This window comes from Ursus arctos, unplaced genomic scaffold, assembly GCF_023065955.2.
Source record: "Ursus arctos isolate Adak ecotype North America unplaced genomic scaffold, UrsArc2.0 scaffold_26, whole genome shotgun sequence".
Lineage (NCBI taxonomy): Eukaryota > Metazoa > Chordata > Mammalia > Carnivora > Ursidae > Ursus > Ursus arctos.
This window is the reverse complement of record NW_026622941.1, coordinates 3868486-3895028: the sequence shown is the minus strand read 5'-3', so window position 1 is coordinate 3895028 and position 26543 is coordinate 3868486. Positions and strand designations below refer to the sequence as shown.

General features: G+C 41.1%; 1 protein-coding gene across 1 annotated transcript in view; it reads left to right on the top strand.

Annotated features, from left to right (window-relative positions):
- The window catches only part of LOC113258025 (uncharacterized), a 111567-nt gene that overhangs the window by 60485 nt on the left and 24539 nt on the right, over nucleotides 1–26543 (top strand). The window contains exons 17-25 of the mRNA XM_048216874.2: nucleotides 3328–3371; nucleotides 5442–5546; nucleotides 12341–12457; nucleotides 15831–15953; nucleotides 16332–16484; nucleotides 17047–17169; nucleotides 17530–17609; nucleotides 18254–18389; nucleotides 19461–19550. Of these exons, the coding sequence (XP_048072831.1) occupies nucleotides 3328–3371; nucleotides 5442–5546; nucleotides 12341–12457; nucleotides 15831–15953; nucleotides 16332–16484; nucleotides 17047–17169; nucleotides 17530–17609; nucleotides 18254–18389; nucleotides 19461–19550 (971 nt within the window). The remainder of the gene's footprint in view (nucleotides 1–3327; nucleotides 3372–5441; nucleotides 5547–12340; nucleotides 12458–15830; nucleotides 15954–16331; nucleotides 16485–17046; nucleotides 17170–17529; nucleotides 17610–18253; nucleotides 18390–19460; nucleotides 19551–26543) is intronic.

The following is a 26543-nucleotide window of genomic DNA, read 5'->3' as shown; positions in this document are numbered from 1 at the left end:
TGTGAGCCTGGGCTGCGACAGAGGAGGAAGGCAATGCGTTAGGACAACAGCTTGATGCCATTTGGCCCATCACGTGGAAGAAAAGGGGATTCTTCTGGAAGAAAGGCAACCCCACACACAGATCCTTCTTGCCTTTGCTCCTCGTCTTGAAACACTGGAGTAGAGATGTGAGACCTTTGTTGTTAACTACAAAGTAATACGTACACAGACATTCCTGACCCTTAGTTCTCCCTGTGCCCCGAATCTGAGCCTCGCTCTGTGCTTACCCCATCCCTGACCGATAGTTCCAGAGGGAGTCAGAGTTGGGGTGACGATATCTGTTTGGCACATTACTTGGGGTGTGTGTGTGTTTGTGTTTTCAGAAAATAAGCATTCTTTATTAGGGCTTAAAAGGAGGAAAGGTAGCAAATGACTTTCCCAGTGTTGAGAGTTCTGATTATAATCAATGTGAACAATAGACATTTAGAAGATGGACCTAGGATTTTCAAATATGAAAGGCTACATTCAACAAAATGTGTACCTGCATAACAACTTCTCAGAATACTGGGAGATGCTTTCAAGGTATAAACTAATAGAATGCACTCATGAGTAGTGACCATTTATGTGCTTTGGCTGAACAATGCCTTTCTTCCCTAGTCTGTCTCTCTATTTAATTTTTTTTAAATTGTGGTATAGGTGACATACAATTCAGGTGGGGGCACCTGGGTGGCTCAGTCTGTTAAGTGTCTGACTTTGGCTCAGGTCATGATCTCAGGGTCCTATGTTCGAACTCCGCGTCGGGTTCTTTGCTCCCCAGGGAGTCTGCTTCTCCCTCTTGTTCTCCTCTGTACTCTTCCCCCTCTCTCAAATAAATAAATAAAATCTTTTAAAAATATTAGTTTCAGGTGTACAATGTAGTGATTAGACAATTCTATACATTACTGTATGCTCACCATGATAAGTATAGTCACCATCTGTCACCAGAAATATCATTACAAGATTGTTGACTATATTTCTTATTCTGTACTTTTCATCCCCATGACTTACTTATTTTATAATTGGAAGTTTGTACCTCTTACTCCCCTTCACCTATCTTGCCCATCCCTCACTTCTGGCAACCATCTGTTTGTTTTCTGTATTTATGATTCTGGTTCTTTTTTTTATATGTATAATAATTTTTTATTATGTTATGTTAGTCACCATACAGTATATCCTTAGTTTTTGATGTAGTGTTCCACGATTCATTATTTACGTATAATACCCAGTGCACCATGCAATATGTGCCCTTCTTAATACCCATCACCAGCCTATCCCAGTCCCCCACACCTCTCCCTTCTGAAGCCCTCAGTTTGTTTCCCAGAGTCCATAGTCTTTCACGGTTCATTCCCCCTTCTGTTTACCCCCCCCTTCATTCTTCCCTTCCTTCTCCTACTGATCTTCCTGCTATTTCTTATGTTCCATAAATGAGTGAAACCGTATGATAATTGTCTTTCTCTGCTTGACTTATTTCACTTAGCATAATCTCCTCCAGTCCCGTCCGTGTTGCTGCAAATGTTGGGTAATCATTCTTTCTGATGGCTGAGTAATATTCCATTGTATATATGGACCACATCTTCTTAATCCAGTCATCTGTTGAAGGGCATCTCGGCACCTTCAACAATTTAGCTATTGTGCACAATGCTGCTATGAACATTGGGGTGCATATGGCCCTTCTCCTCACTACGTCTGTATCTTTGGGGTATATACCCAGTAGTGCAATTGCTGAATCATAGGGTAGCTCAATTTTTAACTTTTTAGGGGACCTCCACACTGTTTTCCAAAGTGGCTGTACCAACTTGCATTCCCACCAACAGTGTAAGAGGGATCCCCCTTCTCCACATCCTCTCCAACATCTGTTGTTTCTTGCCTTGTCAATTTTTGCCATTCTAACTGGTGTAAGGTGGTATCTCAATGTGGTTGTTACCACCACCAAGCCAGCCCTACATGAGATATTAAGGGGGGTTCTATAAAAGTAAAAAGGCCCCAAGAGTAATACAGAACAGAAATTTACAATCTATAGAAACAAAGACTTCACAGGCAACATGACATCATTAAAATATCTCTCAATAATCACTCTTAATGTGAAGGGCCTAAATGCTCCCATAGAGGCGCCTGAGTGGCACAGCGGTTAAGCATCTGCCTTCGGCTCAGGGCGTGATCCCGGCGTTATGGGATCAAGCCCCACATCAGGCTCCTCTGCTATGAGCCTGCTTCTTCCTCTTCCACTCCCCCTGCTTGTGTTCCCTCTCTCGCTGACTGTCTCTATCTCTGTCAAATAAATAAATAAAATCTTTAAAAAAAATAAATAAATGCTCCCATAAAACGCCACAGGGTTGCAGATTGGATAAAAAGACATGACCCATCCATCTGCTGTCTACAAGAGACTCATTTTGAACCTAAAGATACATCCAGACTGAAAGCGAAGGGATGGAAAACCATTTTTCATGCCAATGGACCTCAAAAGAAAGCTGGGGTAGCAATTCTCATATCAGACAGATTAGATTTTAAACTATGACTCTGTTTCTGTTTCTATTTTTGTTTGTGTATTTGTTTTGTTTTGTAGATTCCACATATAAGTGAAATCATATGGTATTTGTTTTTCTTTGTCAAACTTTTACTTAGCATAATACCCTCTAGGTCCATCCATGTTGTCCTAAATGGCAAGATATCATTCTTTTTTATAGCCAAGTAATAATCCTGTGTGTGTGTGTGTGTGTGTGTGTGTGTGTGTGTGTGTGTGTATACCACATCTTCTTTCTCCATTTATCTTTTGATGGACACTTGGGTTGCTTCCATATCTTGGCTGTCGTAAATAGTGCTGCAATAAACACAAGGGTATATGTAGCTTTTCAAATTAGTGTTTTTGTTTTCTTTGGGTAAATACCCAGTGATGGAATTATTAGATTGTATGTGATTTCTATTTTTAGCTCTTTGAGGAACCTCTGTACTGTTTTCCATAGTGGCTGCACCAGTTTGCATTCCCACCAACAGTGGATGAAGGTTCCTTTTTCTCCATATTCTTGCCAATACTTTTTATTTTTTGTCTTTTGATAGTAGCCATTCTGACAGGTGTAAAGTGTGTGTGTGTGTATGTGTGTGTGCATGTTTTATACTGAAAACGGTTTGTTTTGGGGCCGAGTCGAAGTGTCACAATCCCCATGGCAATGGCACCAACCACTCTCCATCTTGCTTTTTCTCCTCCCCTGAAGAATGGATGGTGGGCTGCTGGGTGGAGGAGGGGGCTGAAGGTTGGGCATCCTGGAGCTGGCACTGACTCTGTCCTCTTCTTTTATCCTCTCTTTAACTTAGCTACCCAGTTCGTCTCCCCACAGAAACTCCTGACCCATCTTGTGGTAAGTAATAAATGTACAGGGTGAATACTATCCATCCATCTATTCATCCATCCATTCCCTCATTCCACAAATAGTTGAGTAGTACTATATTCCAGGCATTGTTCTGGGCATGGAATAAGGGATAGGGCCAAAGATCATAGGGGCTTTGGGGAGAGGTGATCAAACAGCTTGGAGGAGGGAACTGGGAGCATAGTGCTGGGTCCTGAAGATGGGGAAGAGGTGAGGGTTGGGGAAGGCCTGGCCTGTCTCCTATGTGGCCTTATAGTGAGCTATTCTCTGTTGATCTTGGACAAGTCCACATGCCTTTCTGGATCTCATTTTCTCAGCAAGAATGTTTTGAGTTTCTCTATCTTCTAATGTCCAGACATTACGTTCTGGACATTATGAACACTTGGAAAGACAAGGTATAGAACTGCCCTTGAAGAGTTCACAGTCTTAGTGGGTAAGACAAGCCCGGGAATAATCACCCATAATGCAGTGTGATAAATGTTAGTAGAGGAATACACAAGTTGCAGTGGGATCTTAGAAGAGCAAGGGGCTGACTTGGTCTCCAGGAGTCAGAGAAGAGGCAACGTTTTGAGAGCATCTTGCAGAACATGTAGGAGTTCACAGGTGGGAAAGAGTGGGAAGGGTCTAAGCTTCAGCTCTACCATTCTATGGGTTTGTTCTGATTTTCTTCCTTCTCTTCCCTTAAATCCTTTCTCTGCCTCCTGCTTGCTTCTGTTGTTTCTCAGACGTTTTCCCTGAAGCCCTATAGAGAAGGGGAGTTTGGTGTAAGCTCTCTAAGGCTACTACATGCCCTGCATCCTATCACCTCCTTGCACCCTGTTATCAACTCAAATGTGGGCCAGCTGTGGATGAAGGAGATCCCCCAGATGTTGCAGATACTGGATGGTGAGGGGTTGGCTGTGAGGTGGGAGGAATGGAGCTGGGGCAGTGGGGCAGACTCCAGAAAAGATGAAGTCCTGAGGTGCAGGATGGATCTTCCTTGGGGTGAGGAGAACCGGGACCAGTCTCTGTCTTTCTGAGATGCCGTTTGGATAGGTCTGCTTATGTGGACCATGTTCTGCACTGAGCAGATGTGCGGCCCAGAGTTCTGTGGCTCCAGAGTTCCCAGAATGCTCCTTCTTGTGGGCGAAGGTTCAGGAAAGAGTGTGGGCTTTGGAACCAGGAGACCCAGGTTTGTATCCTTGCTCTAACACTTGCCAGCTGGGTATGTTTGACCTTTGAAAAGTCATACATTTCCTGGAGCCTCTGTAGGGAAGGGGGAACAATTATCTTGTAGATCATGATGAAAATTAAGCGAGATGAGGGGCATAAAGCCCCTGGAATAGCATTCAAATGTTGGTTCTTTTTCCCTGGCTGGGACCCTCTGGTCGGGCAGGTCCCTATACTCTCTTTTTTCCTAGATCACACTGAGAAGAACCTGAATCAGGAGGAGTGGGAGGACAGGCTGCTCCAGGTGTGCACTCTAAGAGACACACTTTTTCCACACTTGCCTTCTCTCCCCTCTTCAGGATCCTGAGGGAGAAGAGGCCTCAGATCCCCTGAGACTGAGACATGATCAAGGGACCTCCCTACTCGAGAGAACCTCTTTCTGTGGCACCCTTGACTCCTGACCTCTGCATCAGAATCTCTGACTATATCCTAAGCCTTAATTTACCTTCCACACCCTCAAAATCCTACTGTCAAGAGAGAGTAAGGGAATGGGGCCCTAGCTGTGTGTCCTTGGGTGAGTTATTTAGTCTTTGCAGGCCTCAGCTCCCTCATCTGCAAAATGGAAAAAACTCCTATTTCCCAGAATTAGATAGGATAATATAGGAAAGGGAGAGCCCTGTAAACTGTAAAGAGTTTCACACATATAGTTGGCATTACCATCATTGTTGCTATATTGTCCTTTTCCAGTCCTGACTAACCCCCTATTTCAGCTCTTCCTCATTTCTCGAGCTCTTTTTTCATATTTACAGACCATGCCCCCCTTGTCTCTTGCTTCTTTCGGACCCACTTCCATGAGGCAGAAAAGCCTGGCCACTGCTCCGTGTGACCCTCTTCTCCCTTCCTCTTACTCAGTTTTCAGGTCAGTCTTTAGTGGCCATCAATGATGACAGCTGGCTGGAGCAACTCATCAAGGTTGTCTTGGAGAGGATAAATTATTTCAGCGATGGTGAGGAGAAGGTATGTGTGTGTGTGTGTGTGTGTGTGTGTGTGTGTGTGTGTGTGTGCACGCGCACACACACACACACACGGGTGTACCACGCAGCTGGGGGTGGTAGTTGCAAGGAGGGAAATGGAGGTGGAGGGTGGTGTGGAGGAGTTTGGTGGGGAAGGAATACAGAAATGTACATGAAGGCGAGGCATTGTGGGAAAAGCCAACCCATGTTTCTGGGCTCTGGGGAGTGGAGGGATGGGGAGGACAAGGAGCTGGTGGTCACACAGGAACAGCAAAAATATAAATGTCTTACATTTGCTTAGTGTTTTAGATTTTATCAAGAACTTTGCCATCTGTTGTCTTAACTGAACCTCCTAGTAATTCAGAGGTCAAAGAATAGAGCTGGTACTTGGGTGCAGTGAAAAGATTATTGACCTAAGAGTCAGATTGAAGCAAGTTAGTTCAAGTAATATTTGAGGTGATACCATGGGTTAGGGACTGGGTGTGATGTTGGGGCTGCAGAGCTAACTAAGGAAGAGAGGCTCCTTTGCTCACAGAGCTCAAGGTCTCTGCTGGTGAAGGCCTCGTTCCTGTCCTGTCTTTTCCTGTGCTTCTGGTGCAATCTGGGTCAAATGTCTTAGCCTTTGTGAGATTTCAGTTGCCTCACTTGGGCAGTGGCAAAAATACCTTCTATATCACAGGAGAGTGGGTGAGGATAGACAAAGATACCTGTGTAGTTACTTTGTAAATTCAAAAGACCAAGTAACCAGACAGCTCATTATCCCTATTCACAGATGAAGAAACACAATCTAGAGAGGTTCAGTCTTAAGCAAATTAAAATTGGCACCTGAATCCAGGTTTCTTAATTTTTAGTCTTGTTTTCCTGTTACTGAGCAACACTTTATTTGGACTTTGGGGCATCTCCAGGGAAGAGGCCTTATTTCCAAGACTGATTATTAGCTCTCTAATTATTAACAAATATTTATGAAGCACCTGCTATATGCAAAGCTTCGTGGATGGTAAAATGAAGCAAGCAGGATTTCTGATCTTATTAATTAAGTTAGTAAAAATATGTACTAATGCCCATGGCACAGCAGGCATGGACTAGGTGCAGAGTATTCACATAAAAGGCACAGACTCTGCCTTCGGGAAATCACTGTCTGCTTGAGTGAACAGAAGAGAGAGTGGATAATTATAAGTGTAGCGTCAGGATTGGAATGTGCACTGTATGCTTGGGAGCAGAGGGGAGAGCTGTTTACTTGGCCGGTTGGGGCTGGCCAGAAAAGCTTTTTCAAAGGTGCTCCACCATCTCAGTTCACTTAGGACTGTCCTGGTTTTAGCTCTAAGAGTCCAACATACTAGGAAATGCCTCAGTGCTTGGCAAACTGAGAAGATCAGTCACTCTACAGAATGATTCAGTCTGGGAAGATGAGTAATCTACCAGCTAAGCAGAGAAGCAGGTGCCTTAGGTCAGATTTCATAGAAGCAGGACCTAAGGTGGGGGTCCTTGTCAAGTGATTTGGCAAGAAAGTGCTCTCAGGAGAAGCTGTGATCAAGTAAAGGAAGCAGAATAGGAAGAGGAGAGGCTAAGCAAGGATGTGCGGAGACCTGGATGGAAACTACACCGCAGAGTCTATCCTGCTTAGAGACAAGCGAGGGCAGCTTTTGTATCCCCCCACCCCTCCACCTCTCTGTCACTGGTGCCAGGCTTGCATGGTTGGTATCTGGGGCAGGGATGGAAGAGAGAAGAATGTAACTCTCAGGCACCTCCAGGCAAGGAGACCCAAAAAGGCTACAGGTGGGAACTGCTCACAATGGTGCCTGCAACCAGGGAAGGGAAGGAGACTTCGGGTCTGGACAAGGCATGAAGAACATCTGCTAGAGGAAGAAAAGGTGCCCAAGAAGAAGGGATTCTAGGGGGAGAGTTGTCACATTCACTGAACATCTGGTATACCCTGTTTGTCTACTGTGTCAGGCACTCTGTAAGCATTGGAATAGAGCAATGAATAAGACATACACTGCTCCTGAGTTTTATTCTTTTTTTTTATAATGATTTTTTATTATGTTAGTCACCATACAGTACATCCCCGGTTTCCGATGTAAGGCTCGATGATTCATTAGTTGTGTATAACACCCAGTGCACCATGCAATACGTGCCCTCCTTACTACCCATCACCAGCCTATCCCATTCCCCCACCCCCTCCCCTCTGAGGCCCTCAGTTTGTTTCTCATAGTCCATAGTCTCTCATGTTTCATTCCCCCTTCTGATTACCCCCCCTTTCTTTATCCCTTTCTTCCCCTACCGATCATCCTAGTTCTTATGTTCCATAGATGAGAGAAATCATATGATAGTTGTCTTTCTCTGCTTGACTTATTTCACTTAGCATTATCTCCTCCAGTGCCGTCCATGTTGTAGCAAATGTTGAGAACTCATTCTTTCTGATAGCTGAGTAATATTCCATTGTATATATGGACCACAACTTCTTAATCCAGTCATCTGTTGAAGGGCATCTCGGCTCCTTCCACGATTTAGCTATTGTGGACATTGCTGCTATGAACATTGGGGTGCATATGGCCCTTCTCTTCACTACGTCTGTATCTTTGGGGTAAACACCCAGTAGTGCAATGGCTGGATCATAGGGTAGCTCAATTTTTCACTTTTTAAGGGACCTCCACACTGTTTTCCAGAGTGGCTGTACCAACTTGCATTCCCACCAACAATGTAGGAGGGATCCCCTTTCTCCACATCCTCTCCAACAATTGTTGTTTCTTGCCTTGTCTATTTTTGCCATTCTAACTGGTGTAAGGTGGTATCTCAGTGTGGTTTTGATTTGAATTTCCTTGATGGCTAATGATTTTGAACATTTTTTCATGTGTCTGTTAGCCATTTGTATGTCTTCATTGGAAAAGTGTCTGTTCATATCTTCTGCCCATTTTTTGATTTGATTATTTGTTTCTTATGTATTGAGTTTGAGAAGTTCTTTGTAGATCTTGGATACCAGTCCTTTATCTGTAGTGTCATTTGCAAATATATTCTCCCATTCCGTGGGCTGCCTCTTAGTTTTTCTTACTGTTTCCTTGGCTGTGCAGAAACTTTTAATCTTGATGAAGTCCCATAAATTCATTTTATCTTTTGTTTCTCTTGCCTTTAGGGATGTATCATGAAAAAGGTTGCTTTGGCCGATGTCGTAGAGGTTGCTGCCTATGTTCTCCTCTAGAATTTTGATGGATTCCTGTCTCACATTGAGGTCTTTCGTCCATTTGGAGTTTATTTTTGTGTATGGTGTGAGATAGTGGTCAAGTTTCATTCTTTTGCATGTAGCTGTCCAATTTTCCCAGCACCATTTATTGAAGAGACTGTCTTTTTCCCACCGGATGTTTTTTCCTGCTTTATCAAATATTAGTTGCCCAAAGAGCCGAGGGTCCATTTCTGGGCTCTCTATTCTGTTCCATTGGTCTATGTGTCTGTTTTTGTGCCAGTACCATGCTGTCTTTGTGATCACAGCTTTGTAGTACAGCTCAAAATCCGGCATTGTGATGCCCCCAGCTTTGTTTTTCCTTTTCAACAGTTCCTTGGAGATTCGGGGCCTTTTCTGTTTCCATACTGAGTTTTATTCTCATTGGAGATGAGAGGTCGGGGTGAGTTAAGAACTAACCAAACAAATACATAAACAAGGTAACTAGTGATTGTGATGAAGCTTTGAATAAAAGAAGCAGGATGGTGAGCTAGAGAGGAATTTAGGAGGTCAAGGAAGGCTCACTGAGCCAGGATCAGAAAGATGAGAGTGAGACAACATTTCGAAGAGCCCAGGGGATTTCAGACAGGGGAAACAGGAAATACAGAAACCCTGAGGTAGAAAAGTGTTTGAGTACATAAATATGGATATTACAAGGCAGACAGGGCAATGCATAGTAAACAAGGACAAAGGCTACTGAAATTCAGAAGAGGGAGAGATAAAGATTACATTAAAATACTTTTTTGATTATGCCATATTAGTTTTAAAATTATGCAAATTTAAGGAACCATTTTTATTTTTAATTTTGTCAAGTGAAGCTTTGTTATTAAAATTTATTTTTTTGTTTGTTGTTTTTTAAATTTATTTTTTTATTCAAGTATAAACAACATACAGTGTTATAACAGTTTCAGATGTACGATATGGTGACTCAGTAATTCTATACATTTCTCGGTGCTCATCAAAATAAGTGTACTTTTAAGCCCTCCTACCCACCTCCCCTCTCACAACCACCAGTTTATTCTCTGTATTTAAGAGTCTGTTTTTTTGTGGGTCTCTTTTTTCTTTGTTTCATTTCTGAAATTCTACATATGAGTGAAATCATATGGTATTTATCTTTGTATATTTCACTTAGCATAATACCCTCTAGATCCATCCATGCAGTGGCAGATGGCAAGATTTCATTCTTTTCATGGCTAAATAATATTCCATTCCACATCTTTATCCCTCCATCTATCAATGGACTGGGTTGCTTCCATATCTCGACTATTGTAACTAATTCTGCAATAATCATCAGGGTGCATATATCTTTTTGAATTAGTGTTTTCATTTTCTTTGGGTAAATACCCAGTAGTGAAATTGCTGGACCATGTGGTTAGTCTCTCTTTAATTTTTTGAGGGATGTTTATACTATTTTCCACAGTGGCTGCACCAGTTTGCATTCCCACAACAGGGCACAAGGGTTCCTTTTTCTCTTCATCCCCATGAACTCTTGTTATCTCTTGTGTTTTTGATCTTTAGCCACTTTGACAGGTGTAAAATGATATCTCATTGTGGTTTTGATTTGCATTTTCCTGATAATTAGTGATGATGAGCATCTTTTCACATGTCTACTAGCCATCTATATGTCTTCTTTGGGAAGATGTCTATTCAGGTCCTTTTACCATTTTTTAAATTGGATTATTTGCTTTTTTGGTGTTGAGTTGTACAAGTTTTTTATATATTTTGGATATTAGCTCCTTATAAAATATATCATTTGCAAATATCTTCTCCCATTCAATAGGTTGTATTTTTGTTTTGTTGATGGTTTCCTTCACTGTGTGGAAGCCTTTTATTTTCGTGTAGTCCCAATAGTTTAATTTTGATTTTGTTTCCCTTGCCTGAGGAGACATATCTAAAAAAAAAATGTTCCTATGGCTGATGTCAAAGAAATTACTGCCTATGTTTTCTTTTAGGAATATTATGGTTCCACATGAAGACATTTATGTCTTCAATCCACTTTGAGTTTAGTTTTGTTATTGTGTAAGAAAGTGGTTTAGTTTCATTCTTTTGCATCATTTGTTGAAAAGATTGTCTTTTTCCCATTTCATATTCTTGCCTCCTTTGTCATAGATTAATTGACCATAAAAGTGTGGGTTTCTTTCTGGATTCTGTTCTGTTCCATTGATTTATGTGTCTATTTTTGTGGCAGTACCATACTATTTTGATTACTACAGCTTTGTAGTAAAGTTTGAAATCTGGGATTGTGATACCTCCAGCTTTGTTCTTCTTTTTCAAGATTGCTTTGGATATTCAGGTTTTTTGTTTGTTTGTTTGTTTGTTTTTTGTGATTCCACACAAATTTTAGGATTATTCTAGTTCTGTGAAAAATGCTGTTTGTATTTTGAAGAGGGTTGCATTAAGTTTGTAGATTGCTTTGGGTAGTATGGACATTTTAACAATATTGGTTGTTCTAATCCATGAGCATGGCATATCTTTCCATTTGTTTGTGTCATTATTACCCTGATATCAAAGTCAGATAAAGGCATTATAAAAAAAGGAAACCACAGGCCAATATCTCTAATGAACATAAATGCAAAGATGCTCAGCAAAATATTAGGAGACAGAATCCAAAATCATTCACCATGATCAAGTGGGATTTATTCCAGGGATGTGAGGGTGGTTCAATCAACATGATACATCACATAAGAGAGAGGCTAGAAACCATATGATCATCTCAATAGATACAGACAAAGCATTTGACAAAGTACGATATCCATTCATGATAAAAACTCTCAACAAAGTAAGTTTAGAGAGAATATACCTCAACATAAGAAAAGCCATATATGAAAAACCCACAGCTAACATCATACTCAATGTTGAAAAACTGAGAGTTTCTCCCCTAAGATCAAAAACAAGATAAGGTGTCAACTCCCATCACTTTTATTCAATGTAGTACTGGAAATCCTAGCCACAGTGATCAGACAAGAAAAAGAAATAAAAGCCATCCAAGCTGGCAAGGAAGAAGTAAAACTTCCACTATTTGCAGATGACATGATATTATGTACAGAATATCCTAAAGACTCCACCAAACTGGTAAATGAATTCAGTAAAAGATACAACAATAATATACAGAAATCTGTTGTATTTCTTTACACTTAATGAAGCATCAGAAAGAGAAATTAAGAAAATAATCTCATTTACAATTGTACCAAAAATAATAAAATACCTAGGAATAAACTTAACCAAGAAAGCGAAAGTGCTGTACTCTGAAAACTGTAAAACACTGGTGTAAGGAACTTTTTATTTTCTAGCTGGAAATGGGAAGTGTATGGATGAGGGACATTTCCGAAAGGGATGATCCATACCCAAAGATGCTGAGAAATTAGAAATACAGCTTTCTCTTACCTCTAGCTTCAGCCCCTGCTCTGTAGGATCACTGCCTTATCCAGATATCCCCCAGAAAACAGGAGGGCCAGTGAGGAGGATGGGGCAGTGAAGAAGGTGCTGGCTGACAGTTTCAAAACCAGTTTGGGTAATGGCTATTCCCCAAGCTACCCTAACTTCATTCCAAGATATGCATGACCCTGCCCTTTCACCTCTTCTAGACTTTTCTATATAAATTCTTTGGATTTACCCTGCGGACTTCAAGGAATATGAAACTGGTGAAGATGATGCTCTTATCCATCTTACAAAGTGTCCACGAAGACCTGCAGGAGAGGCAGGTGAGGTGGAGGAACTGGCAAAGGGGAAACATTTTTCCTCCAAGAGGCAGGATGACAAAGTAGTTAAAAGCTGAGACCTGACAAGCTAGACAAGCTGTTGGAATCCTAGGTCTGCCACTTTCTAACTGTGTGCCCTTGGGCAAGTTATTTACTATTATTATTTTATTTTCTGAATCATTTCAGGAAGTTGCAGTTATGATGCACATTTACCCCTAAATACTTCAGTGTGTGCTACCTAAAAATAATGATATTCCCTTACATAATCAAAGCACAGTGATCAAAATTAGGAAGTCAACATTGCTACAGTACTATTATCTAATTTATAGACCTGATCTGAAAATGGCCAATTGTCCTACCAATGTTTTTTTAGAGAAAAAGAAAAACATTTTTTTTCTCTGGTCTGGGATCTAATTTAGAATCAAATGGTACATTTAGTTATCATTTATCTTTAATATTTTTAATCTGAAACAGTTCCTCAGTTTTAATTTTCCATGGTCTTGACTTTTAAAAATGTATGGACCCTTTATTTTGTAGAATGTAGCTCATTTTTTGTTTGTCTCATATTTCCTCATGATTAGGTTTAGATTATGTATTTTTGGTGGGAATACTATGGAATCTGTGTGTCACAGGATGGTTTTCAGGATTAAAAATGTAGAAGCTCCTAGAACAATGCCTGGCACACAAGCACTCTCTAAGTGTTGCTTACTGTTAGAACTGGTGTACATGTTCTCAGGCTTCTCCTCTCCAATGCCCCTTCCCTGCCAGATTTTCAGAGCATCCATCACCATCATGACTATCATCAGTTATTTACCAAGCCCAAGATGCAAACAGTATCATTGAGGAGACAGACATATATAGGAAGAAAACAGCTGACTACACGGAATAGCCTTACTAAAGGCAATATGAGTGGTCACAGAGACATATAGTGGCTGTGTGTGGGGGAGTGAGGACTTGGGCTAGTTGGGTCTAGATTAGGAGGAGGGAATTGGTATTCCCACTTGACATAATATTCCAAGACAAGACTCAGGAGCAAGATTTTTTTGGTAGCATGTCTACAGAACAGTCAGTGCTGTAGTGGGACTGGGATACAGGGTTTTTTGACAGGGAAGTAAAAGTGACCTCTCTGCCAACACATGGGGGCAGATTGGATATAGGAGAGAAAGATAAGAGGGCAGGGGATGTTCAGGATAGTTCCTGGGTTTCTGGCAGGCTCAGTTGGGAGGTGGTATCCTTTACTGAGATCAGAAATGCAGGACATAGTGGGGAGGAAGATGATGCATTCAGTTTTTGATGGGGAGAAGTTAGGGTGCCCCTGGTAGAGAGCCAGGTGGAGATGCTCAGTATCCATGTAGGTCTGGAACTCAGATCTGGCTGGGTGGCTGCATTTGGGAACAATTATATTTTCCCTGTCTGTACAATGGGATTGATAATATTTACCTTAAAGCTTGAGCGTGAGGATCAGTGAGATAGCATGTGTAAGGCTGGTACAAACTAAGCATTAAATATTCTGATGATGTCGGTGATGAAGAAGAAGAAGATGATGATGATGATGATGATGATGATGGTGATCAGGATGAGTGGAAGCCATGGCTAAGGGATGACATGGGAGGAGGGACAGACTAGAACCCCTTTCTGATGTTCAACTAGTCCCTGCTTGCTTTCTTTTTTCTTTCTTTCTTTCTTTCTTTCTTTCTTTCTTTCTTTCTTTCTTTCTTTCTTTTTAGATTTATTATTTATTTATTCATCACAGAGAGAGAGGGAGAGCACAAGCAGAGGGAGCAGCAGGCAGAGGGAGAAGCAGGCTCCCCGCTGAGCAGGGAGCCCGATGCGGGACTTGATCCCAGGACCCTGGAATCATGACCTGAGCCAAAGGCAGATGCTTAATCGACTGAGCCACTCAGGTGTCCCTAGTCTCTGCTTTCTAACTAGGCAAAAATTTCCCTTCATCTACTTGGAGGCCAAAAGCCTACAAGTCCCACTAATACTTCATCCTTTCTAGAGGATCTGTTCCCTGGAGCAACTGTAACTGTCCCCAGGTCCCCACCAGTCTGCTGCCTCTGCTGCAAAATCTTAATGGCTGCCCGTCCTGCACAAACAAGCCAGTTGACAAACAGCTGGCACCTGCCTCTCTGTGTTAGATGTTCTTTTAGCTCTGTGCCCAGATATCCTTGTTGGGTAAGCTCTAGAAGAGGCTTGGCTGGCATTTAAGTCAAAAGGGCCTGCAATGAGGCAGAGGGATTTAAGTTAAAGACTGTTCCTGGCAAGAACTATGGAATCCCCAATTTTCCCTTGCTCTTGGTGCCCACTTAGTCATCAGTTCCCACCGAGAGCATTTTTCACTTAGTTGTCCTTCCACTGTGTCCCACAAGACAAATGCAGGAACTCCCTCCTTCTCTCCCCAACTCTAGACAGGTCCACTTTCCACCTGCCCACTTGGGTCAGTTACTGCTGTTTCCTGTCCTCCTGGGTTAGAAATATTGGCATTATCTGTATGTCTTCTCTCTTTTCCCTTTCCTCCAGTTATCCATCCAATTCTGTCGATAATGTGCCTTGGTTTTGTTCTTCCCTTCTGTTCCCTCCTCACAACCCTTCTCTGAATTACTAGTGCGTATAAGTATTCTCTATTCTGCAGTGTTAGATTTGATACTCCTAAGATTTTGCATATCTGTGACTCTAATTTTTCACAATCTGGGATAATTTGCTTCTCCCCTCCATGCATTAAGCACCAAACAATCTCAACTAAATTCATAGATGAATTCGTATACATATGAAGGCCCACAGTTCACAAACGTTGTGCAGGGGGTGGTTCTCCTCTGGTCCATGATACTCAGGAAAGGATTTTCTGGATGTTGTCAATTAGTATGAAAAATACAAAAATCAGACTCTTGAGTTTTGACAAGCCCTATGCCTCTTTATCTATCTATCTATCTATCTATCTATCTATCTATCTATCTATCATCTATCTATCATCTATCTATCTATCTATCTATCTATCTATCTATCTATCTAATCTATCTATCTATCTGTGTATCTATCATTTTAGAGTTTTTTCATTATAAATGTGCTCTTTAATCCTCATCCCCTACTTCCCCCATCCCACCCATCTACCTCCCCTCTGGTAGTCATCAGTTTGTTCTCTATAGTTGAGTCTGTTTCTTGTAATTTGCTTCTTGAATTACTTCTTGCAAGGATGTTTGGTTCTCCATCTGGATTTTAAGTAGTTCAAGTCAGGGGAACCAAATTTTCCCTCCATTTCTTTTTTTTCCCTTTTCTCTCCCTTCCTCTCTCCAAATCCCTGGGTTTGGGAGAACATAAAGGGTGCCTAGCTAACTCTTTGCTATGGCATGAGGTTGAAGCTATCCCTGATTTACAGGGCATTGCTGTGGCACTCAGTATCGTGTCCATGAAACATCTGAAGATAGTCCTGGACCAGCTGCAAGTGTACAGTGCTATCCTCACTGACAAGGGCTCATCATTCATCCTCAAACTAATGAAGGTGATGGCATTCCTGAGAGCTCTGCCAGCCTCCCACACAAAGCCTTCTAAGGCATCCCCATCACTCCCAGACTCCCCACTTCTCCACTCCCCACTCCCCACTTGAGGCCTTGTGACTCACCTATAAATGCTTCTATTTCCCTCTGACCAACTGTGAGAAAGTTTCATCCTCTTCTCCCTTTCCCATGCTCTCTTATGCCCATGCTTCAGGCCCTGGTATCACCAGCAGCACCAACTTCCTCCCAGCTGTTCACACTTCCACAACCCTATCTTCCCTTCTGAGCCGTCTAGCCAATCCATTCCTCTCTGAACCTCCATTTCCCCATCAGGTGAGGAGAATAAGATGAAGAGAAGGCAAGTTTCCCCCTTCCTCCTACAGGAACATCAGCAAAGGGAATGGGGGCTGGTCTGTAACATCATCTACTTAAGCTATAGCAAGATTATTTTAGAGAGCAAGGGAGACATCTTCACACATTTAGATGACATCCTGGCCATGGTCCTGCAACACTACCGCAACTGCATTGTAGAAAAGGTACTTCCTGCTTACTCTACTTCTCCGGTGTCCCATCCCTGCCTTCTTTACCCTACCCCTACAGTAAAATGATGCCTGGCCTTGAATGGAACAAGGGGGTGGGGCTATTACGGTTACTTCAGGGGAGGTAAGAGGGAGTCCCTAAATAATTTTCCTACCTTTGCCATTTGTCCAGAGCATTTGCCCCTAGAGTAGAAGAAGAGGCCTTTCCCAAATCCTGTTCAATTTACCATCCAACTAGACATCCTTCAGGAGAACTTATTTGGTAAAAACCCAATGTAACTTGAGAGATAAGGAAGCCAGCTAGCTCTATCCTAATTTAAGAGTAAATATGAGGTGGGAACTCCAGAAAGAGGTTGGTAAGAGGGGTGGCCCCTTCCCCCATAAAGATACCATAGGCTTTGCTTTCCTAAGCTGTCCTTAGAGGGAAGATGCAAGATCTCAGCCTAGAGAAAGCTATAGAAGCCCTAGCTTCTTATCTCCCAGATTTTGTGTAGGTAGTTTTCCCTTGCCCCAGGATCATTCCTACCTTGGAAATCTCTAAGCATACTGGTTGGTTCAGGATAAGAACCTGAAGCTGGAGTACCTGGACGCCCTGACCAAGCTAACAAACATCCTGAGCAGCCACCCAATGGCCTTTCAATTCAAGTTCCCTCAGAAACTAGAAATTGTAACCTTCATGGTGGTAAGTACAGCTCAGGAGGATGGAGATGGAAATGCACAGAGAAGGGAGAATGGGTCCTCATGGAAACGATTGGCAGTGCTCCTGGGCTTGGCCTGGAGGATAAAAGTCCAGATTTTCCAGTGTCCTTTTCCTACCTTATTGTTCCCTTTCCCATCCTCAAGGTGGGTGTGAGTACTGTGGGAAAGGTATGGTGGGGAGTAGGAGAGAAGTGCTGTCCTTCAGAGTTTTTGGAAGTCCCTGAAAATTCTAGGTTCCAGTTTCTTGTGAATACAGCCTGGGATAGGAGGAGGGGGAGGAAGGCAAGAAAAATATGTCACATCTTCTTGGTCTCTGGGGTGGGGGGTTGTGGGTGTGTTGCAGGAGTTAATCAGGGAGGAGCCATTGAATTCCATCTCCAGCTCCATTAGGCTGAGGGCAATGAACGTCATCACTGACTTCAGGTAACAATGTTCCAGCCACACTGTCTTCCTTGCTCTGACTGGATTTCAGTTCTTTATTTCCTAGTCTGTCCCCACTTCATTTTCTCCTTCTGCTTCTAGTAATAGGGGGCCACAGGCAGTAGTAGACATCTACTGGATGATGTCTGCCACATCCTTTTACCAAGACTTTTTAGATGGGATTTTTGGAGCACCTGGCAGAGACCATCTCTCCTGTCTTCACAGGCATTTGTTGTTGCTTCTGGTCCAGGCTTTCTTCTGCTTTCAGGACTGTCCCTGACTAAATACCTCCATATCTATCACTGACCATCTCCCCTATTCCCTCAAAATATCTGGGGATCCAAAAAATAATATATCGTTTCAAAATATCAGTACCCTTTCCTGTAATAGTTCCTCTTTCATTTCAAAATATCAGTACCCTTTCCTGTAATAGTTCCTCTTTCCCTTTGTCCCATTCTTTCCATCTTTCCATCTCCTGGCATTTTTAAACTTTGCTTACTGTTCCCTCCTTTTCTTCTTTTGTTACTTTCTCTTCTGGTAACTTCTTACTACCACCTGTTCCTCTGTCTCCACCATCTCTCTCTTCAGCTATTATTCCTGGCCATTACTGTCTCATTACATTTTTGCTACTTTCTCCTGGATCTTAGGAAGCTCCGTCCCCTCATAGAGGTGGAAGAAAGAACAGAGCTGCTCCGAACATGCTATAAGAGTGTGCTCTGCCTGCCACCTATAGAAGTTTTGCAGAAGGAGGCATCCAGTTCCCAGGAGGCCCACACCACTGTGGTAATTAACTCTTTGATGTTTGTCTCTTTGTATTCAGTTTTTATTTTTGAGAGTATGAGAAATATAGGTTTGGCAGTTACATGTAAGGCTCTTCCACCTTCTTTGATAAAAATACAATCATTTGAAGAGGTTACAAGTTCACATAGTCTGAATGCTACTCATGAGATGTACTTCCTTCCTGAGAGCGCTTTGATTACTGCTGTCACACTTTAATATTCTGGCCTGGAGATGGACACTCAGTTCTTTAATTTTTAACTATTTACCCATGGGCCTTTAGTAAAATCATGTTAGAACCTTCCAATCAAACATGATTTTACTAAAGGCCCATGGGTAAATACGTTTAGAGAGTCCCAGGTGCAAGAGAGCTGAATCCATTTTCCACAAGGCCTATAGTGTTTCCTTGAGGGAAGGAAGAGGGATTCACTTTTCTAATTTGCATTTGTATGTTTAATTCTTAGGAATTCTTTCATGTTCTCTGATTACTCTTTTATCTTGATTGGTTGTTCTTGTTTTATTGATGCCACAATCTCTTGATTTTGGGGGGCTATTAATAAGAATTTTTAAAAATAAATGTTTCTCTTTACTGAATTAGTTTAGTTTTTTTAGGGTCAGTTGGTCTGTTTGTTTATTTGGGCTTTTTCATCAACTGTCTGGTGGTCCTCCTTTGTCGGTTCATATTTATTTATGCTATGAAGGAAGGACTGGTACATACAGAGAAGGCTGAGGTGGGTTTCCTCTGGTTGTATCCTCATGAGGCCTTCTTCAGTGTAGGCCTGGTTAGGGAGGGAAGCTAATTTGACAGGATTTGCCCATGTTTGGGGCAAGCTGGGAACTCCCAGTCCACCAGGACAAACTGCACATCAGGCAGACATTTGTGCTCTGCTGAAAACAACAGAGGAATTTGTTCAAGTTAATAGTGGGCAAATGGCACTTGAAATGTTAGGGGGAAACTTGTGGAGCAGAATTTCTCAAGGAAAACTTCCTGGGAGAGCTAGAGCACTGAACTAAGTTTAGAAGGAGGGATGGGGCTGACATCTCAGCAATGCTTTGAGTTCTCTCTTCTCCCCTCAGGATTTGTTCAGGGAGACTCTGCAATCCCTTCTAAGGCTAATGGAGACACTTATTGTTGAGATGCCCTCTCGGATCCAGCACTGCTTAGAGGTGAGTGGGAAGGAGCTCCTGAAATTGGTATATTGATTTCCTAGGGCTGCCATGATAAAGTATCACAACTGAGTGGCTTCAAACTACAGAAATATATTCTCTCACAGGTGTAAGGCTGAAAGTCCAAAATCAATGTATCAGCAGGGTTGGTTCCTACTGCAAGCTTTGAAGCAGATTCTGTTCCATGCATCTCTCCTAGCCTCTGGTGATTCCTGGCAGCCCATGCTATCCCTTGGTTTATAGACATACCATTCCACATTTGAATGAAAACGTGTAGCATTTGTCTTTGGCTGACTTATTTTGCTTAGTGTTATAGGCTAGGCTATAGTGTTGCTTAGTGTTTGCTTAGTGTTATAGGCTACAGATCCATCCATGTTGTTACAAATAGCAAGATTTCATTATTTTTTACAGCTGAATAATGTTTCACTCTGTGTGTGTGTGTGTGTGTGTGTGTGTGTGTGTGTGTGTGTCACATTTTCTTCATCCATTCATCTGTCATTGGACACTTGGGCTACTTCTGTAATTTGGCTATTGTAAATAATGCTGCAATAAATATAGGGTGCGTATAACCTTCCAAATTATTGTCATTTTATTACTTGTTTTATGGTTGTTTTTGTAGTTCTTCTCTGTTCTTTTCTTCTTTTGCTTTCTTCTCTCATGATAAGTTGGTTTTCTTTCATGATATACTTGTCTTCCTTTCTCCTTATTTTTGCATATCTACTATTGGTTTTTGATTTGTGTTTACCATTAGGTTTGTATATAACATCTTCTGCATGTAGCAGTCTATATTAAGTGGATAGTGTCGCTTAAATTTCAACTCCCCCACCATGTTTTAGGTATATGGTGTCATACTTAACATCCTTTTATTTCGTGAGTCCGTTATGGAGTATTCTTGGCTGCAGATTTTTTCTTTTCAGCATTTTGAGTCTATCATGCCACACTCTTCTGGCCTGCAAAGTTTCAGCTAAAAAGCCCGCTGATAGCCTTATGAGATTTCCCTTGTACATAACTTTTCTTTTCTATTGCTGTTTTTAAAATTCTCTCTTTATCACTACTTTTGCCATTTTAATTACTGTGTATCTTGGTGTGGACCTCCTTGTATTGATTTTGTTGAGGGATATTTGTGCCTCCTAGGTCTGGATTTCTGTTTCCTTCCACAGATTTGGTAAGTTTTCAGTTATTATTTATTCAAATAAATTTTCTGCCCCCTTTTCTCTCTCCTTCTGAGATGGCTATAATGCAAATGTTATTCCACTTGGTGTTGTCACTGAGTTCCCTTAGTCTATTTTCATTTTGTAATTTTTTTTTCTCTTACCTGGTTGTCTTGATTACTTTTCCTTAGTCTGTCCTCCAGGTCACTGGTTTGTTCTTCTGCTTCCTCTAGTCTGCTATTTATTCCATCTAGTGTATTTTTAATTTCATCTATTGTGTTCTTCATCTCTAATTAATTCTTTTTTATTTCTTTGTTAAGGGTCTCACTGATGCCTTCCACTCTTTTCTCAAGTCTATCTTTATGAGCATTACTTTAAATTCTCTATCAGGTATATTTTTTATCTCCATTTCACTTTGGTCTCTTGCTATGATTATTTCCTGTTCTTTCATTTTGAACATATTTCTCTGTTTCCTCATTTTGTGTAACTTGCTATGTCTCTTTCTCTGTGTTAGGAAAGTCAGCTATGTCCCCTGCTCTTGAAAGTAGCAGCCTTATGAAGAAGAGGCCCTGTAGTGCCCTGTAGTCCCCTGTTCACCAGAATCTGTGCTTATGAGGCATCTCCTATGTGTGATGTGTGCACCCTGCTGTCGTGGCTGAGTTGTTTTTGCCTTTGATCCAGTCATCTGCAATAGCAGATGGGTATTTGCCTGTTGTGGGCAGGGTTTGGTCCCGTGTGGTTAGTACACCAGTCTGGGGCTACCGTGGGCTTGAGTTGAATCAGACCAGGCATTTGTCAGACATGCAATAGCACCAAACTTCAAGGTACTTTCCCTGTGTTGTCCCTAAGAAGTTTTTGTTGAGTCAAAAAAACTTAGAGGCCCCCGGGATGGGAGAAGATATTTGCAAATGACACTACAGATAAAAGACTGGTATCCAAGATCTACAAAGAACTTCTCAAACTCAATACATAAGAAACAAATAATCAAATCAAAAAATGGGCAGAAGATATGAACAGACACATTTTGTCAATGAAGACATACAAATGGCTAACAGACACATGAAAAAATGTTCAAAATCATTAGCCATCAGGGAAATTCAAATCAAAACCACATTGAGATACCACCTTATGCCAGTTAGAATGGCAAAAATTGACAAGGCAAGAAACAACAAATGTTAGAGAGGATGTGGAGAAAGGGGATCCCTCTTACACTGTTGGTGGGAATGCAAGTTGGTACAGCCACTTTGGAAAACAGTGTGGAGGTCCCTTAAAAAGTGAAAAATTGAGCTACCCTATGACCCAGCCATTGCACTACTGGGTGTTTACCCCAAAGATACAGACGTAGTAAAGAGAAGGGCCATATGCACCCCAATGTTCATAGCAGCATTGTCCACAATAGCTAAATCGTGGAAGGAGCTGAGATGCCCTCCAACAGATGACTGGATTAAGAAGTTGTGGTCCATATATACAATGGAATATTACTCAGCCATCAGAAAGAATGATTACCCAACATTTGCAGCAACATGGACAGGACTGGAGGAGATTATGCTAAGTGAAATAAGTCAAGCAGAGAAAGACAATTATCATATGGTTTCACTCATTTATGGAACATAAGAAATAGCAGGAAGATCAGTAGGAGAAGAAAGGGAAGAATGAAGGGGGGTAAACAGAAGGGGGAATGAACCATGAGAGACTATGGACTCTGGGAAACAAACTGAGGGCTTCAGAGGGGAGGGGGGTGGGGGACTGGGATAGGCCAGTGATGGGTATTAAGGAGGACATGTATTGCATGGTGCACTGGGTATTATACATAAATAATGAATCATGGAACACTACATCAAAAACTAAGGATATACTGTATGGTGACTAACATAACATAGTAAAAAATTATTATAAAAAAAAAAGAAGTTTTTGTTGATGGGCAGGCTCTGTAGTCAGACCAGCTGTCTGCCCCCAACCCACTGCTGGAGCAGCAGTTTGGCTGGTGTGTGTGGTTATCTTTCCCTCTTCCCAGGGCAGAAGTCACTTTGGAGTGGTGCTGGCCCCTGTCATAGCTGCTTGTACACTGCCAGGCTTGCAGCACCACTTTGGATGAGCTCAGGCCAAGAGTATATTGAAAGGGGCAGATCTGCAATATGCTCAGGGGCAGGAAGTACAGTGTTAGCAAGGTTTGTGAGCTGGTCCTCTGGGGGAGATGCCTACAGCACAGGGACTGGGGCAGGCCTGGCTGGAGAGAATGGATCTGCAGACTGGGTGGGGAGGGGGCAGGATGTGTGGTGTTAGCAAGTTAGATAGGGAGTGGTGCCTCACTGATTCCAGCAGATGACTGTGTTTTTGTTGGGGGTCAGGGGAGAGAAATAGCACCTGCCCACTCCTTTGTTCCTGGAGGAGTTTCCCAACAATCTCCGTCCCTCTAGGGCCTACTCTGAGGTTAGTAAACTCTCCCTCCCATATGCCCCAGACATTTTTCAGACTGCTGCTTCTAGCTCTATCTCTGCAGGACTGTTTGTTGAGCTTCTCTTTAAGAGCACCTTCCAGCTCTTCCAAAGCCAAGCCCCATGATGTTTAAAATTTCAGGTTTTAAGTCTGCTGGTTGTAAGAACTCAGGAAATTTGACCTCTCTGGTTTTCAAAGCCAAATGTTATGGGGATTTGTCTTCCCTGTGTGATGGTCTGTTTCTCTCCCCTCTGTGTCCATGAATCCCTCCAGTGGACAGTCTCCCAGGTGTGTTTAGCTCCCCACCATTTTTCTCCCCTTTCTACTCTCTTTGATGTGACCTCTTCTTTGCATTTAGTTGTGGAGTTTGTTCTTCTAGCCTTTGGGTCATTTTCTGTGTTATTTACACTGATGTGGGTGTTATCCAATTGTATCTGTGGAATGAGGTGAGCCATCTTCCCAGGAATTCTCTAAAAGACACCTCCAGGAAGAAGGGAAATGAGGACCACTCCCAGGCGATTGGGAGGTAAGGAGATGCTTGGAGTATAGGGGCCAGGCCATCTACACCTCCTCCTGCAGTGGAGACAGTGCAGCAGTCCAGTGTACCAGCCGCTTCATCCCCCCCTTTCTCCTTTTTTAGTATAAACATTTAGCTTTATAAATTTTCCTCTAAGCACGACTTTAGCTGCATCCTATACATTTTAAGATGTTGTTCTTTCAGTATCATTCAGTTCAAAATATTTTTAAATTTTTCTTGTGACTTCCTCTTTGGCCAATGGATTATTTAGAAGTGTGTTGTTTAATTTCCAAATGTTTGGAGAATTTTCTATTCTCTTGTAGTTATTGATTTCTGATCTAATTCCTTTATGGTCCAAGAACATACTTTTTATTATTTCAATTTTTTTTTAGACAAAAAGCTTTTCCCTCCTGGCGACATTTTGCATATTTATTACCTAATTAATTTCACAAGAACCCGTAATTTGAGTTCACGTAGTGCAAAGTACAGATCATGCCCCAGATTCAATCATATGTGTTGCTAAACCTTGCTAATTACAAATTTATGTAATAAGGTCATTCATGTAAGATGTATTCTCTAGAATGTGCCCTGTTGGAACTTTGGAGAAGCGTATTATGGAAACATCTGTTAGTAGTCATAAAATTGCTTAAGAATTTACTTAAGCACTGGGTGTTATACGCAACTAATGAATCATCGAACCTTGCATCAGAAACCAGGGATGTACTGTATGGTGACTAATATAATGTAATAAAAAAACATTTAAAAAAAAGAATTTACTTAAGCTTTCACTTAGCATTCACTTAGCTTCTTCCATTTTGTTATTATTAGTACATTACATATAAATCAGAATGAGTCTACTTCATTTTAGTGTAAATTCCCCTTTCCATTCCACTACATAGAGTTTTTGTTTGCAATCCTGCAGCATAGCTAGAGACTAGCTTTATAGTACTTAGCAACTCAAAGAAATTAAGAAATCAATTTGTTTGATGAGTTTGAAAGGCAAAGTATCCTTTTTATTATATCCCACAGTGTCTGTCTCCTTTGAAGTTTCCAATTGGTGCTCTTCTGATTAGAACATAGTATTTCTGGGAGGCTGACTTCAATTTTTGTTAAAGTTTTTATTTAAATTCCAGTTAGTTAACACACAGTGTAATATTAGTTTCAGGTGTACAGTATAGTGATTCAACACTTCCATAAAACACCCAGTGCTCATCACCGCAAGTATACTTCTTAATCTTCATCAACTATTTTACCTATCCACCCACCCTCCTCCCCTCTGGTAACCATCAGTGTGTTTCTTCGTTTGTGTCCCTCTCTCCACCCACCCCTTTGTTCATTTGTTTTGTTTTTAAATTCCACATGTAAAAAAAATAAATTAAAAAACCCTCCACATATGAGTGAAATAATATGGTATTTATCTTTCTCTGACTGACTTATTTCCCTTAGCATAATTCTCTAGCTCCTTCCATGTCATTGAAAATGGCAAGATTTCACTTACAAGAGAAAGGATAAAAACCATGTGATCATCTCAATAGGTGTATGAAAAGCATAGGACAAAGCACAACATCCATTCATGATAAAAACTCTCTATAAAGTAAGTTTAGAGAGAATATAACACAACATAATAAAGGCTATATATGAAAACCCACAGCTAACATCATACTCAATGGTGGAAAACGGAGAGCCTTTCATTTAAGGTCAGGAACAGGACAAGGATATCCACTCTCACCACATTTATTCAACATAGTGTTGGAAGTCCTAGCCACAGCAATCAGACAGGAAAAATAAATAAAAGGCATCCAAATTGGTAAGAAAGAAGTAAAGCTTTCACTATTTGCAGATGACATGATACTATATACAGAAAACCCTAAAAAAACCCTAAAGACATAAAAAAAAAAACCCTGCTAGAACAGATAAATGAATTCAGTAAAGTTACAGGATGCAAAATTAATATGCAGAAATCTGTTGCATTTTTATACACTAATAATGAAGTAATGGGAAGAGAAATTAAGACAACAATCTCATTTACAATTGCACCAAAAATAATAAAATACCTAGGAATCGACCAATGAAGTGAAAGTCTTATACTCTGAAAACTGTAAAACATTGATAAAAGAAAGTAATTTCATTTCTTGATGTCATTAAACATTCAGACATTCCAATTGATTGGTTTGTCTCTTAATTCTCTTAATCTACAGATTGCCCTTCCATCGTTTTTTCCTTGAAATTTATTTGTTGAAGAAACCTAGAATTTGTTCTCTAAATTTTCCACATTCTGGATTGTGGTGATTACATCCTTTAGCGGGCCACATAACAAATTCCTCTGTCCAAGTCTTTCCTATAAATTGCTAGATCTAGAATCTGTTACATTCTAATTCTAATTATTAGATCTAGATCATGAATCTGATCAATTTTTGGCAAGATTACTTCAGAAGTAGTCTTGTCTTCTTCCACCAAGAAGCATATAATATCTGGTTGTCTTCTTGTGGTGTTCAGAACTTTTAATGATCACTGCTTAGATTCGTTAATTCATTGGTGGTTGAAAACGTGATATTCTTTTTAAAAAAATACTTTGTTATTGAGATATCACTTGCTACAATAAAGTACGCACATCTTAAGTGTATACTTAGATACATTTTTACATATGTATAAATTTGTATAAATATTAGTTAGATCAGGATATAGAACATTTCCAATACTTCAGAAGGTTCCTCTCCCACTGAATAACCACTGATAACCAGTATTCTGACTTCTATCACCATAGATTAGTTTAGCTTGTTTTGAAACTTCACATATGCAGAATTTTACAGTGTGTGCTTTTTTGTGTCTATATTATTTACCTTTAATATTTTATCTGTGAGATTTACCCATGTTGTTACATGTAGCATC